Below are 13,250 nucleotides of genomic sequence, written 5' to 3'. Positions count from 1 at the left end.
CAGTAAAATGACACCAGTATATCTTCATTACTTCCATGGTTGCTCCTCTGCCCCAAAATGTATTAAATACTCAAGATGAACAAACAACAAAAGCTTCCAAAATTTAAACAGAAAAACATTCACTCCGCAAAACTGGAGATGTTTGTTGGCTTTTACAGCAGCTCTACCATCTGTTATAAATTGGATGCAATACTTTTCTAAAATGTTGTGTTTTCTATTGTTCGTATGTGTCCTGCCTTCCCCTAGTTGTTGCTAAAACTTTATACTTTTCCTTCATTCAATTCATTCACTTCTCTTTAGATGTTTGCAATCTTTCAAGAGAAGATACATTAATGTAAGAATAGACACTAGACATAATCCAGCACAGAATTAGGCATGACTAAACCTATTGAAATCAATGGGCTTGAACACATTCCCACTATGTACTGGGTTGTTCCCATTGTATAGCTGAACTGTCTGTTGCACAATATAGGATTTAGTTCTGTAACAGCTGTTTAAAAATAGTCACACACTGTAGATAAGGAATTAGTAAACTTGCTGTAAGAGACTGGGCCTAGTATTTGCAAACCCTAGAATGCCTTATCAGAAAATTCTGGTTTGTATTATCTATGCAGACAATGGAGAAGCATATTCATGGTTTTCTCCATAGTAAGTTACAATGAAGATAGCAATATTTTGCAATTATTCCTCAGCAACTAACCAGAACATTTTTTGCAGCTCAACCTCAAGGCTGATGTTCAATGAAGAGTTGGGGAGGGGGTGTTGCTACAGTCCAGTCCAGCCACTCTCACATTCCAAAATAATACTTGTTAGTGTGTACAGGTTGTATGCCACTGTTCCCCAGTAATCAACTAAAAATTTACCAGCTGTTTGATCTGTTCAGTTTGTAATGATTGCCTCCTTGTCAAGAGTGTTTTACTTTTGAAGTCTTTGGGGTAAATGGGTGCTGTTGGAATTAGAGTTTTTTGTCCACAAGAAACCACTGTATTAATCTTACAGATATCAGGGATTGGGGGATGAGGGTTCACATTTAAAGGGGGAAGAAAACAAGGTCTGGTCAGGGCAGTGTGATCTGAACCTCGCCTCTCTAAAATGGCATGATTTCTCCTGCTCAAGAAACTGGGAGGCATGTTTTCTATCAGTTCTCTGGAACTCAGTGACAATGATGGAGACGGGGAGAGCAGCTTTTTCTTCCCTAGAAGCGATTTGCTGTCTTCAGTAAGAGGGCTTAAGCTAGTTGTTAGCTGTGAATCGGAACTGTAGTGATTTGCCCCCAGATTTCTTCTTTGGACAATGTTTTTCAAGGTGGAAACAAAGGTCATTTGGGTGGAATCTGGATTCTGGTCTACAGGAGCGTCGCTCTGATCTGCTGCAGCTTCGCTCCTATTGTGGTAAGTCTCACCAAAGAGTGACTGAGAATTTATCTCATCATATGACATTTTTCTTGAGGCAGTTTGCTCAAAGTTTTTCAAGAAATTAAGAGTATCCTTTATATCAATGCTGTGGTGTCTGGTGATAAATCTCTTGGACAGGGCCAGGCTGTTGATTTTAAAACACAATTCTTCCTCTGGAGTTATGTCCTGAAGCTCTTCCTGTAAAGGGGATATTTGATTCTGATCGAAAAGTGAGGAGGAAGGCTTCATCCAAGGTTCAGAATATACGTGCTGCATCTGAGGTCCTGTGTGTGCCAAGTTGGGTTTTCTTGAAGGAGAATGTGGTTCAGGGGCATCTTCCTTTCTTACAGGATGGTTAGGTTCTTTAAAGTTAAAGAGACCCTTTTCTGTCTCCTTTGAATTTGACTGTGGTGAGGGAGATGTTTTGATTTCTACATCTGATGGGGAAGTGCAAGAACTTGAAGAATGAGCTTCATCAGTGTCAGGAGGAGGAACATTTAAGTACTGCTTAATTCTTTGCCTCCCAGATGGAGACCTGTCTTTTGTAATAATTATGACTTCTTTCCCCCTTGCTTTGCAAGCATCTAGGAGAACCTTGAGGGTTTCCTTGTCCTCTGAATTCACTGAATAAACAAGAACTGAATTGCCAGAATGGTCTTGCAGACTTATGTCTGCTCCACTTTTAAGCAGTAAAGAAACCACTTCAGGACCAGCCTTCTGCAAGCAAGCATGCATTAAGGCTGTCTTCCCAGTTTTGTCCTGTATGTTTGGATCTGCCTTATTCTCCAGGAGGTACTTCACCATTTTGACTTTGCTAACACTCTGATGGTCCACATGCTTTGTCTTACAAGCAATCATTAAAGGGGTTTCACCACGGTCATTACTTTCGTTAATGTAGGCCCCACCTTCTAACAACAGCCTTGTGAGACGAAGTCTGCTTTGATAGACCGCTTTTATCAGAGAGTTTCCATCAGGTGAAAGCTCTATGACTTCTTCCATCTTCTCTGTTTTTGAAGACTGCAGCTGTTGAAAATGTTGCCTAATTTGGAGACAAAAAGGAAAGATAATTAAGAATCTAATATATATTTTCATTTAGTAACAGGAAGATGAATGGGAGCCTCTATTAAACAGAACATTCTAATTTTGCAATACACACACACACACACACACACACACACACACACACCTGTCTGCATGAAACAGTGCATATACCTTGTATTCCTCAAGTTGACCTGGCACTAAAGGCTGAAATAATGCATTATATGTACTTAACAAAACTCTGACAGGAAAAGCAGCTTTGGAATACTGTATAGTTATTTAGATTGGAGAAGTATCAGGAAGGAGGTTGCTTAAATCTTTCTCTACCTGATACTTTCCCATTGCAACTCTAGCTCTCACACTAAAAAAAATGAATATATAAATTAGTACTCCACTTTGGCCTGAGTCATACCCAGAGTTTGCTTTCTTATCTGATAATTGTTTCCATAAGTCTTGTGAATTATGTTAAAACTGACAGGAAGGCATGGAAGAATAAGGCAACCCAGAGAGGATGCATTGAGTGTTTCTAGTATGTTTGTTTGTGGTCAGCAAGTTGCTTACTAGAGGACCACTTAAGTAGGGAGTGGGGGTGATGGGCCATGCTACCACACATCACAACCCAAAGGTGCTTGAACAACAGGTTCTCATTGTAATTACCACCTCATACCTCTTGGTTGGCAACTAGAAACCAGATTAGGATGCATCCTTACTCTCTTGTGAGGCTTCAGTCCTATTTAAGAGTAAGCCCAACTGAAACCAGAAGAACATGCTCCTGTAAAGCATAGGTTGAGAGAAGCTGAGTAGTGGTTAGAGTGTTGGACTAGGACTTGGGAGACTACTCAGCCATGGGTGTTCATAGGAATATAAGAAACCACCTTATACCAAGTCAGCTCATTGGTCTATCAAGCTCGGCATCTACACTGACTAGCAGCAGCCCTCCAGCTTTTCCAACCCTTCCTGGAGATTGGACCTGGTGCCTTTGTTATGCAGAGCAGGTACTCTGCCACTGAACTACAGCCCTTTCTAAGCTCATTGGGTTACCTTGGGTCAGTCATTGCCTCTCTGCCCGGCCTAAGCCACATGCAGGGTTGTTATGAGGATAAAATGAGGAGGGAGAACTTTGAGCTCCCCGGAAGAAAGGTGGGACAGAAATGTAATAAATAAATATACCCAGTATGCTCTAAGGCACGCATACCAGGGAGTGTTGTTATTGTTTAGTCATGTCTGACTCTTCGTGACCCCATGGATCAGAGCATGCCAGGCACTTCTGTCTTCCACTGCCTCCCGCAGTTTGGTCAGACTCATGTTTTTAGCTTCGAGAACACTGTCCAACCATCTCGTCCTCTGTCGTCCCCTTCTCCTTGTCCCAACATCAGGGTCTTTTCCAGGGAGTCTTCTCTTCTCATGAGGTAGCCGAAGTATTGGAGCCTCAGCTTCAGGATCTGTCCTTCCAGTAAGCCAGGGGTCTGCAACCCGCGGCTCCGGAGCCACATGTGGCTCTTTTACACCTTTGCCGCGGCTCCGGGGAGGATACTAGCGAGGGGAGGAGGCGCATTGTGCACCCCGACACTCCCCACTGTGGCGGGCGCTGTACTGGCTGTGATGTCGCATGGGGGCGGTGCGTGCGTTAGTCACGCACCGTCCCGAGGTCACCTTCCCGGTTTTGCAACTCCCAGTTTTTTTCCCTTCGGAAACGGGTCATAGAATCATAGAGTTGGAAGAGACCACAAGGGCCATCGAGTCCAAGTGGCTCTTTTTGTCTTAAAGGTTGCAGACCCCTGCAGTAAGCACTCAGGGGTGATTTCCTTAAGAATGGATAGGTTTGATCTTCTTGCTGTCCATGGGACTCTCAAGAGTCTCCTCCAGCACCATAATTCAAAAGTATCAATTCTTCGGCAATCAACCTTCTTTATGGTCCAGCTCTCACTTCGCCACGGCAAGGCAGTGATCCATGAAGGAGATACCAGGGAGTAAGTCCCATCAAATACACAGCCCAAATCTATGCATACTTACTGACAGTGGTGCCAACATGAATAAAATATTGAGGGGGCAGGTAAGCCCTGTCCTGCGTAATCAACACAGCACATGGTGAGTGACCCCATCTAATATTTTATTGGGCGGCTGAAGGGACCTATCTAAGTGGGGCTTACTCCCAGGTGAATGTGCATAATATTGCAGCCTTCCTAGAGCTTCCTTATCATTAAATACATATCATTACTAAGCTGTGTGCACCATACAAGGTTAATTTTAAAAAAATAAATAGCACTGATCTTTCTATTTTCTTAGGAAATAAAAATTCAGAGGCACTCTTACAGAAAATTAATTCTCCACCCAATTTGTAACCTGGCAAAACAGCCTTGCTCAGTACCACACAACAGTCTGCTCCATTTCACCATTGCATCCCATAAACAATAAAAAGTAATTTCGTTTTAGTTAAATTTAACTGCTAATTGGAACACTGCAATTTGTATGCTCTTCTGCATGTCAGCGTGACCGCGCGGTGCAAAAAACAACAACCCAGCAGCACTCTGAAGTAACTCCATTCATTTTAGTCCAGAGTATTTGCGATTTTAAAAATATTTCGGAAGTGCGTGGTCGCAAAAACGGAACTGGGAATCCAAACACTGCTAGTAAAGACACGGTGTCGGACTGCACACTTTTGCAAGCCAGCCGCGAACCTATTAGGAGCCAGCACTACTGAAGTCAATGGGTCGTGCTTCCAAATAAGTGAGCCTAGGACCCTAGGTTAACAGCCGGCAGGCAATATACAAGGACACGGATTGCACCCCTTACTCCCTGTTGCCTGCCCCCTTTGCACGCCCTCGGGAGACCCCTCACTCTCGCGCACGGCCGTCCCGACGCTCGAAGGGCGCGTTGCTGGCGGGAAAAATTCGCCCAGGGCGGCGTAGCTGTGCAGAGTCGCCAGGCGCGCTCGCCAAAACGCAGCAGCGGCGCCACCACACCAAGGCACCGCTGGGTGAGGCAAGTTGTTCTGCCCTCAGGTAGGAAGGCAAGCGGCCCGGGGTCAAGCCACCGCTCTCCAAGTCTCCCCTCCGCCCGCTTTACCTGCTCGAGGAGCCGGCAGCTGAGGGACGCCGAGCGGGAGAGCTGCTTTCTCTAGCGCGCGGGGGCTCCTCTCTGCGCAGGAATTCAGGTCTTCTTAGTTCTTCAGTGGCGGCTGCTGCTTGAAGCAATAGAGGGGAGTAAGGGGGAAGAAACGCCTCCGCTCGGCTGGCAGGCAGGCAGCGCCCCTGCTCTGGAGAGGCGGCTGTCAGCAGCGCTGGGGCGGCTTCACCCACCTCTTGGGCGCGCCACCCACGCGCTGCTGAGCTCGGGCTCTAAGGACCCGCTGCCTCGCCGCTAGTCCCCCCTCCCCGGCCCCCGGTTGTCCAAGGGAGTCTGTTGCTTGTTCGTCCGCGCGGAACTAGCCAACTGCCGGCAAGGTGGGCTTGCTCGCTGCTCTTGCAGAAGGCGGGAAGCCAGCGGAGGCGGCGGTAGCGCGCGCGCGCTCTCTCCCTCCTCAGGGAAGATCGCGAGGCAGAGTCTGCTCCACGCATCCAGTCGGATTTGCGGCGTGCAGCCAACGCCTACGTTTGCTGGAAAGCAGGTCTCCCTGGAGTCAGTGGAGAGCGCACTCCCGAGGACACGTGTATAATAAGACTGCGGCCTCTTAGGTTTTACATCTCCCCTCCCCACCCCCGGGCCCCAGAGGTCTTTTAGGAGCTGCGTGCCAGGCAGAAGTTCAACAGGTGCAGACGCAGAGATGGCGAGAAGAAAGTTGCACCTGTTCAGTTTCTGCCGGGCAGAAAACTGTCAAAGGCAGCTTCTCCCACTTTGAGTGTCTTTGCCTTTTTAGTTTGTAATGTTGGTGGCAGGTCCTGTCTCCTTCCTTTCCCCCTTTGTTGTGAGACAGTTTGAGAGACAACATTTGTTTGGAAAGCCGGATAAAACACATAGATAATAAAGAACTACTAATAAAGCTTTGGTCAAGAAAAAGCTGGCCATTGTGCTCTGCTTTGGACCACTTGCCCAAACATTAAAATTCACGGGTTGGATCAGAACATGGAGACAGACCTCTGCTGAAATCATCACTTTACCAACACACACACACACACACACACCAACCAGGAGCCTTGCATTTGTAAATGGATGTGGTTGTGTGTATGAGATGGGGGTGGGTGGGTACTATTCTTACCATTTGTATGTTGCAGCCTACAATTTACCCCTGAGAATAAGGTTTTTGTTCCATACTAGAAGGTGCAGCTGCCTAGTGATATTTCGTCCAGTCTTCCATTAAGTTGTCTATTGCTTTTTCAGTGGTTATAAGATTGACAGGTGCATAATGCAGTCCTTTCACAGGAGGGAGAACTACTTCGGAACACATGGTTGGGTGGGAAACACTTGTTGGAAAGTGTCCTTGTGGCAAAATCCCTCTATCATATTTGGTAAAGGTGACACATCTTGCCAGTATGTGATATCCCTGCATTGCTCGTTACAGTTTAATCTTCTCCTTTCCTTGCTTATTGAAATGTCTGAATCTATCTTGAAATATACAAGAGAGATGAAAGGTTACTGCAGCAGATGCTCACAAGCTGCTTGGTGTGCATGTTAAGCTGCACACCAAGATAGATAAGATAGTTACAGATATCTGTGTCTGTACAAAAAAAAAGGCTCCGACCTGACTTGAAAACCACCTTTTTTTACTTAAGGATCATTAATGTGGTTGCCTGACTCCCCTGTCCTGTCTATGGTGTTTGTGGAAATGATCTAATCTTTTCAGCATCCAGCTAGAGACTCTTTGTTTAGTAGTTTCTGCTTTTGCTGCTGGGGACAGATTATCACCAGCATATTAACTCCAGTGCTTAAAAGCCTGCACTGACTGTCCACACACGACTGGTCTAGGTTCAAGTTTATTGTATTAATTTACAAGGCTCTTAAAAACTTGGGGTCCAGGATAGCTTAGCAACTGCCTGATGGCTTATATATCTACCCAGTCACTGAGGTCTTTGGGGAAGTTGCTGTAGTGGCCTCTCGTGGCTTGGATGCAAGATTTGCATCCACCAAGGGCTGTAGTTCCGTATTGTGGGCCCAATTTCATGGACCTCCCATCCAGCTGAGATCAGACCCCACTCTGTTGGATGTCTGATGCCTATTGAAGACTGCTTTATTGCAGCAGACTTATAAAGTTATTTCTGATTGCATAGTTAAGTTTTTAACTGATTTTTATCTATATTGTATTTGCTGAGCTATCACTTAAGAGACAGTTTTAATTAAGTGGCATATAAATTGTCTAAATATGCCCTCTTGTCTCCTATTCTGCTCTTCAACCTGCAGAATAAGGTGGCTGGATTTGCAAAACCATTTCTTGTGTATAAAGAAGCATAAAGTTGAATTCCCAACCCCAGCTCTTCCTAAGGCCCAAAGTCAGATAGGCATACCATTTCAGTAGGCTTATTTATTAGTAATCACCTGAGCAAGCAAGAGTGGTGCCTGCAACCTCCAGGAAAACAGAATCAGGGAAACATCAGGCATGACTCAAGGAGGCATGGAGATAATAGAGAACGGTTCAGAGTAATCCCTGATGTTCTGTATGCCTTGCCTTGGTCTTTGGAATATTCACAACTAACAGTATTATCTGATTTACTATTCTTGCACTGTGGTGATTGATTCCAAGAAAACCTGTTGGAGAATGAGGCAATCTGAGGTGCTACTGTGTTGGACTAACTGTGGGTGAGCACCACTGAAATAAATCACTACTCCCCTTTGCCTACACTGCAGAGCACCATGCATGCAAAAGAGAGCTTGCCCTCTAATAAACGTCACTTGTTATTTCCATATATCTTCTCCAATCCTTCAGTTCTTTTTTCCTCTAGTGCTGCCACTGGGCCTTGATACAGAAGCTGATAATTTCTGTTTGGAATGGTGTGTCATTATTAGTCATCTGCTTCCTGCAATGAAAGAAGTTAGCTTGCCCCTCAGCATGATGTTGCATGATCAATCTAACAAAATAAGTCTTCACTTCCAACTTGCCCATCTACCCAGGGAATCGTCATTATTTAACCCTATCCAACTACAGTGGTACCTCTGGATATGAATGCGATCTGTTCCGGAGCCCCGTTTGCATCCTGAAGTAAATGTAAGACGCGACTGCGTGTGTGCGGGTCACGTTTTGCCGCTTCCGTGCATGCTCATGACGTCATTTTGAGTGTCTGCGCATGCGTGAGCGGTGAAACCCGGAAGTAATGTGCTCCGTTACTTCCGGGTCGCTGTGGAACTCAACCCGAAAATACTTAACTTGAAGCTACTTCAAACCGAGGTATAACTGTATAGTTTCTTTCACCTACCAATGACAATTCACCATTTACAATGGCCTGTGCAACCGCATTTCTCTTGCAACATACTGAACTACTGTGGAACAATGATATGCACCAATTCATGCTCTTTTTATGGCTCACTAGGTTACTCTGTGTGTGCCTCTCACTGGCTGACAGGGACTGGACAGAGGAGGAGTGGTGGAGGCTGCCTCTCCAGCCTGAACCTTCCAGAAAAGAGGAAGACAGTATAGATTTACAACAGTGGTTTGCGGGAGGCCGTAGCTCAGAGGCAGATGAAGAACAAAGTTGGGAAATAGTGGGAGAGGAGGAGGAGGAGGCAGAACTGGAGCAGCTGGTTGACACGTTATCACTAGAAAGCATTCCAGACCCCCCTTCTCCCAGAACCTGGCGGGCATTGAAAGTAGGAGAGCAAAGGGCTCCAAGACAAATGACCCTAATCAGCCACTGTAAGATGAGTGGTGCTGTTGATGATTGAGGAAGTGGAGAGAAAGGTGTGTGTGTGGAGATTTACTCGGAGCAACACCATTACTCCAAGAGGCTGCATGATACGGATACGGATATGCTCGTACCCCTTCCAATCTGCGCCCCATCCCGAGAGACGAGGGTAAGGTGAGCAAGGATTACTCACCTCCGTCACTGGTGTTGTGCAATGCCAGGTCTATAGGTAACAAAACCGCCACCCTGCGAGATTTCATCATCTCGCAGGGGGTCGACCTGGCTTGTGTGACGGAGACCTGGGTGCGCGAAGGGGATACTGTTACCTTACGAGAGATGGCGCCCCCGGGTTTTTCCGTCATCCACCAGTCACGGACTGTGGGCCGGGGGGGAGGGGTGGCACTATTAATCCGGGAAGATTGTTCTTTCAGGGCTCTACCACCGCCATCGATCCCCGGCATTGAATGTGTTGGCCTAGTGTGGGGCTCCGAGGTGAGCTTGGCTGTCTGGCTGGTGTACCGGCCACCTAGCGCACCAGCAGCCACCCTGTCAGGCCTGCTGGAGGCGGTGGCCGGCTGGGCCTTGGAGTTCCCTAACCTATTGGTATTGGGGGACTTCAACATCCATGCTGATGCCACTCCCTCCTCACAGGCTCTGGACCTGGTGTCTTCCATGGCGACACTAGGGCTCTCCCAGTTTGTTTCGGGCGCCACACATCAAGCAGGCCACACGCTGGATCTGATCTTTGGCGTCGGTATAGATGTGATCATGTTTCCTTCGATGAAGGTGCCATGGTCTGATCACTACGCTCTGAAAGCCAGGATTGACGTTCCACCCCCACCCTGCTTAGGTGGTGAGCCGATTTGGGCTCGCCCGCGGAGGCTGATGGACCCTGATAGATTCCGTCAAGCCTTGCGGGACCTTTCTCCCCCTGGCGACTCATTGACTGAGCTTGTTGAGGGCTGGAATACCCAGCTCCCGGCAGCCATCAATGAGATCGCACCTAAGCGCCCTCTGCGACCCCGCAGAAACCGGGCTCCCTGGTTTACTGAGGAGCTCCGGAAAATGAAGCGGGACCTCAGACGGCTAGAGCGAGTATGGCGGGGTGCCCGTGACGGAGCCTCAAGAACATCTTATAGGGTTTTTATGAAAACCTACGAGATGGCAGTGAAGGCCGCTAAGAAGTCCTACTTCTCGGCCTCCATTGCATCCGCTAGCTCTCGCCCGGCACAATTATTTAGTATAATTCGGTCTTTAACGTCCCTCGAAGGACAGCCAAATTTAAATAACAATTCGACACACAGCTGTGAGGCATTTGCGAGCTTTTTTGCGGAGAAGGTCCTGTCGCTCCGCCATGACCTCCCTGCCAATTTGGATACAATAAAGGAACTGGAGGCCCCTCGACTGTCCTCGGGTCCAGTATTGGACCACTTTGACCGGATATCCCCAGCCGATGTGGACAGACTCCTCCGAGCTGGAAAGCCCACCACTTGTCCTCTCGACCCGTGCCCGTCTTGGCTGATTAGAGCGTGTCCAGACGAGGTGCGGGCCCCCCTGGGGGATATCATCAATTTGTCCCTTGGCACCGGGACATTCCCAGGGGAACTGAAGGAGGCAGTGGTGCGTCCGCTCTTAAAGAAAACATCATTAGATCCCTTAGATCTATCCAATTACCGCCCAGTTTCGAATCTTCCATTCCTGGGTAAGGTGATTGAGAGAGCGGTTGCTGAACAGCTTGGTAGGTTTCTGGATGAAACATCGGCTCTGGACCCATTCCAGTCCGGCTTCCGCGCTGGTCATGGGACCGAGACGGCTCTGGTCGCCCTAACAGATGATCTTCGTAGACAGCTGGATCGAGGCGGGTCGGGGCTGCTGATTCTTCTAGATCTGTCAGCAGCTTTCGACATGGTTGATCACGAACTTCTGGACCACCGCCTCGCCGACGTGGGGATCCAGGGCACAGTCCTTCAATGGCTGCGCTCGTTTCTCTCTGGTCGGGGACAGAGGGTGGCGCTTGGGGGGGAACTGTCATCCCGCCACTCCTTGGTGTGTGGAGTGCCTCAGGGTGCCATTCTCTCCCCGATGCTTTTTAACATCTTTATGCGCCCCCTCGCCCAGCTTGTCCGGAGTTTTGGGCTGGGCTGCCATCAGTATGCTGATGACACCCAACTCTATCTGTTGATGGATGGCCATCCTGACTCGGCCCCAGACACACTGATCAGATGCTTGGAAGCTGTGGCTGGATGGTTACGTGGGAGCCGGTTGAAGTTAAATCCTTCGAAGACAGAGGTCCTCTGGCTGGGACGGGACGATATGGGATTGAGGGGGCAACTCCCATCTCTTGCGGGGGTGCAATTAGTGCCAGCACCGTCCGTTAAGAGTTTGGGTGTAATCTTCGATACCTCCCTCTCCATGGAGGCGCAGATTGCAGCTATAACAAAGGCGGCATTTTTTCATCTCCGCCAAGCTAAGCAGTTGGCTCCTTACCTCTCTCGCCCTGACCTAGCCACTGTGATCCACGCGACGGTCACCTCCAGACTGGATTATTGTAACTCGCTCTACGTGGGGCTGCCCTTGAGACTGACCCAGAAACTCCAGCGGGTGCAGAATGCCGCAGCGAGACTCCTTACGGGGTCTTCGCTGCGGGATCACATTCATCCGGTGCTATACCAGCTGCACTGGCTCCCGGTGGAGTACAGGATCAGGTTTAAGGTGCTGGTTTTAACCTTCAAAGCCCTACACGGCCTAGGACCCTCGTATCTACGGGACCGCCTCTCCTGGTATGCCCCACAGAGGAACTTACGGTCCTCAAATAAAAACATCTTGAAGGTCCCAGGCCACAGAGAGGTTAGGCTGGCCTCAACTAGAGCCAGGGCTTTTTTGGCTGCGGCTCCAACCTGGTGGAACGCTCTGTCACAAGAGACAAGGGCCCTGCAGGACTTGACATCTTTCCGCAGGGCCTGCAAGACAGAGCTGTTCCACCAGGCCTTTGGTTAGGGCACAGCCTGACTCCCTCCTTTGGCAATCTTTACAATACTTTAGTTTATGGTTGCCATCAATTTTGATTTTAATTAATTCTTATGATGTTTTATAATGTTGCACTATTTTAGTGTTGTTAGCCGCCCTGAGCCCGGCTTCGGCTGGGGAGGGCGGGATATAAATAAAATTTATTATTATTATTATTATTCTAAGCCTCTCTCTGTGAATATTGAATAAAAGACATTGGTAAGAACTTTCCTTGTCTCATCCATTCCTGGCACCTACCATGGGGGGGCCAGATTCCCTGATGCCAGAGGAACAGCGGGATCTCCTTTCTTGTAACTTGAAGCCATTGGTTAGCGTCCTACCCTCCAGAGCAGGAGAAAACAAGCTTGCTCCATCTTGCATGACAGCCCTTAAGATATTTGAAGATGGCTAGCATATCTCTTCTCAGTCTCCTCTTTACCAGGCTAAATATACACAGCTCCTTCGCCCATTCCTCATAAGGCTTGGCTTCCAGACTCTTGACCGTATTGGTTGCCCTCCTCTGCACACATCCCAGAATGTCAACATCCTTAAATTGTGGGCTTCCCACAGGCATCTGATCAGCCACTGTGAGAACAGGGTGCTGGATTAGTTGGGCCACTGGCCTGATCCAGGAGGGCTTTTCCTATCTTATCAGTCATTTTAGAGGTGTCTGACATTTCCTGCATAGTTTTATCCCAAAACCCAGTTTCTCAGGACCCTTATTCTGTAGCTTGTGAATATACAGTAATGCTTAACTCAGCCCTAACAGTTGAATAATTGTTACAAACAAAAATAGTTTGAAGGCAAATCATACCATGTTACCATGACTCTGAGCTCACTACCTGAATAAGGCACAGATATAAACAAAGATAACAAAGAAGCCCACAGTATGAAAACATCCAAGGACACTTATGCCATCTCATCCTCTGTCTCGCTTCCTCCTTTCTTCACATACCACCCACATTACTAATACTGTTTCTTTATTGAACAGCCTGGGAAATGAATACGCAACACACCCACTCTTTTGGAAAGGTTACCACTC

General features: G+C 47.8%; 1 protein-coding gene across 1 annotated transcript; it reads right to left on the bottom strand.

Annotated features, from left to right (window-relative positions):
- Nucleotides 1-36: 36 nt before the first annotated feature.
- Nucleotides 37-6,187, bottom strand: ANKRD34B (ankyrin repeat domain 34B). The gene is made up of 2 exons (XM_083465359.1): nt 5,499-6,187; nt 37-2,433 (listed from the first exon to the last, which is right to left on the bottom strand). Exon 2 carries the CDS (start codon nt 2,391-2,393, stop codon nt 852-854), a length of 1,542 nt encoding a protein of 513 aa, XP_083321485.1. The 5' UTR covers nt 2,394-2,433; nt 5,499-6,187; the 3' UTR covers nt 37-851.
- Nucleotides 6,188-13,250: the final 7,063 nt, after the last annotated feature.

This window comes from Podarcis liolepis (assembly GCF_965112155.1).
Source record: "Podarcis liolepis genome assembly, chromosome: 11".
NCBI classification, from domain to species: domain Eukaryota; kingdom Metazoa; phylum Chordata; class Lepidosauria; order Squamata; family Lacertidae; genus Podarcis; species Podarcis liolepis.
The sequence above is the reverse complement of the archived record's forward strand: the minus strand, read 5'-3'. Positions and strand labels throughout refer to the sequence as shown.

Coding starts and splice junctions, on each gene's coding strand:
- ANKRD34B (XM_083465359.1), bottom strand. CDS start 2,393: ATGGAAGAAGTCATAGAGCTTTCACCTGATGGAAACTCTCTGATAAAA.